Below are 1,911 nucleotides of genomic sequence, written 5' to 3'. Positions count from 1 at the left end.
CCACCCACCCTCACCCACCCTCACCCACCCTCACCCTCCCTCACCCACCTTCACCCACCCTCACCCACCCTCACCCATTAAAACTCGCAGGCTGAGAAGCCATCAGGCCCTAGGCTCTGCCTGGCCCCCTCCACATGGCAATGGAGGCCCTGCGATCAAGGAAAGTACAACTGAGACAGAAACAGGCCTCTGCTCTGCGGAGGAAGGAGGGAGGGTTATTTTGACCAGGGAAACACGGAAATGCTCTCCTCCCCCAATCCCAGGGTACTGGGGACGCGGGTTGGGGCCCTTCAGCCTTTGCAGGTGTCTGCCAGCAGGCAAGAGAGCACTCTGCTCCCTGGGTCCAGCAAAGGCTACTGTCCCCTGGCATTGAGACTTCCCTGGGTGGGTCCCCTCAGGGTGCAGGGAGAGCCGGGCGCCCTCACACAGTCGGCCTCCACCCCAAGGCCAACACAAGTTGGGTCTTTGTGCTGCTGGGCCATCTCCGCAACGCTCCAGGCTACGATGGGCGATGGGCGTGGAGCCAGACCAGCAGAGTGGTGCCTGGGTGGTCCAGGTGGGCTCCCTGCAAGCCTCACTGAGAACCGTGCAGCCCAAATATTTAGCTCAGGACTTGCATGCGTCCACGAGTGGCCACCACTAGAACTTTATTTCATTCAACGTGCATGCACTTCGAACTCCATGCCACCTCACCCTTTGCTGCTCCCTGTGTGGCCTCCCAGGGCATCCCCAGAGCGCACCACTGTCCTGAGGGAAGGCGTGCGCCGGTGCTTGCAGCTGCAGTGCCAGCAGACGGTGCGGATCCTGCACGCCAAGGTGGCCCAGAAATCATACGGAAATGAGAAGCGGTAGGTGCCTCGTCCGCCCCTCCCAGGTCACTTCGGCATTTGGCCCTGTGCGCGCCTCCTGTTTACCATCTTTTGGAACCTGAGAAGGACTGGGGCCCAGCTATTGGCTGATCATGGGCCTTTTCCTTCAGCCACCAATAGTCCCCACTTTGGTCTTAGCAGAACCTCCCTGGGAATCTACAGTCTCCATTCATTCACTCATTCACCCATTCATTCATACTTTCATTCAACAACTAGTAACTGAGTGCTTGTCATGTGCCAGGCTCTCTGGGCACCGCTGGGCACTGGGCATATAGCTGAAAAAGACAAATACAGTCCCTGCTCTCATGGCATCTTCATTCTAGTGTGGAAGAGACAGACCATAAAGCCCCTGAAATCAATGAACAAGATCCCGACGAAAGCTGGAAGGGAATAGATAGTGCAGTGTGATAGAAACAGAAGGGAGGGTACTTTTGCTAGGTCAAGCTAACGTCTGATCTGAGACTTGAATGTGAAAATGGAGCCAGACAGGAGAGAGTCTGGGGGAATCATGTTCCAATGAGGAGAAACAGAAAATGCACAAACCCTGAGGCAGTACCAAAATGGCCTGTTTGGGGTACAAAAGAAGTACCGTGGCTGCAGTTTGAGAAGGGGGTGGAGATGTAGGAAATAAGTTGGAGAGGTAAGCAGAGGCCAGGTTATATGAGGACTTTGAGTCTAAACCATTGGAGGGTTTTAAGAAGATGAGGGACATGGTTGGCTCATGGTTTTACAAATAAAGATGTGGAGGTGCCAAGAAGCCAGTGGGTCCTGGACATGTTTTAAAGGTGGAGTGGAGAAGGCTCGGATGTTCATGGGGTTCACAGTCTTGGAGGAGCCTGGGGAGGAGGTGGGAAAGGTGGAGGGGGATTCTTTCAGGTTTCTGCTCCCTTTGAGATGCCTACAAGACAGAACAGTGGAGATGATACACGAGCTCAGCGCTTACATGTCTCCGCAGGTTCTTCTGCCCCCCGCCCTGTGTGTACCTCGCGGGTCCTGGCTGGAGGGTGAAGCCAGTGCCGGGCCAAGGTGAGGACAGACCCCC

General features: G+C 55.5%; 1 protein-coding gene across 1 annotated transcript in view; it reads left to right on the top strand.

Moving 5' to 3' along the window:
* The window catches only part of RBPJL (recombination signal binding protein for immunoglobulin kappa J region like), a 10,273-nt gene that overhangs the window by 3,138 nt on the left and 5,224 nt on the right, over positions 1-1,911 (top strand). The window contains 2 exon segments of the mRNA XM_023756221.1: positions 723-848; positions 1,825-1,895. Coding sequence (XP_023611989.1) covers positions 723-848; positions 1,825-1,895 — 197 coding nt within the window.

This window comes from Myotis lucifugus, unplaced genomic scaffold, assembly GCF_000147115.1.
Source record: "Myotis lucifugus unplaced genomic scaffold, Myoluc2.0 scaffold_90, whole genome shotgun sequence".
Classification (NCBI taxonomy): domain Eukaryota; kingdom Metazoa; phylum Chordata; class Mammalia; order Chiroptera; family Vespertilionidae; genus Myotis; species Myotis lucifugus.
Note: the sequence above shows the minus strand (reverse complement) of the source record. Positions and strands in the feature narration are given on the sequence as shown.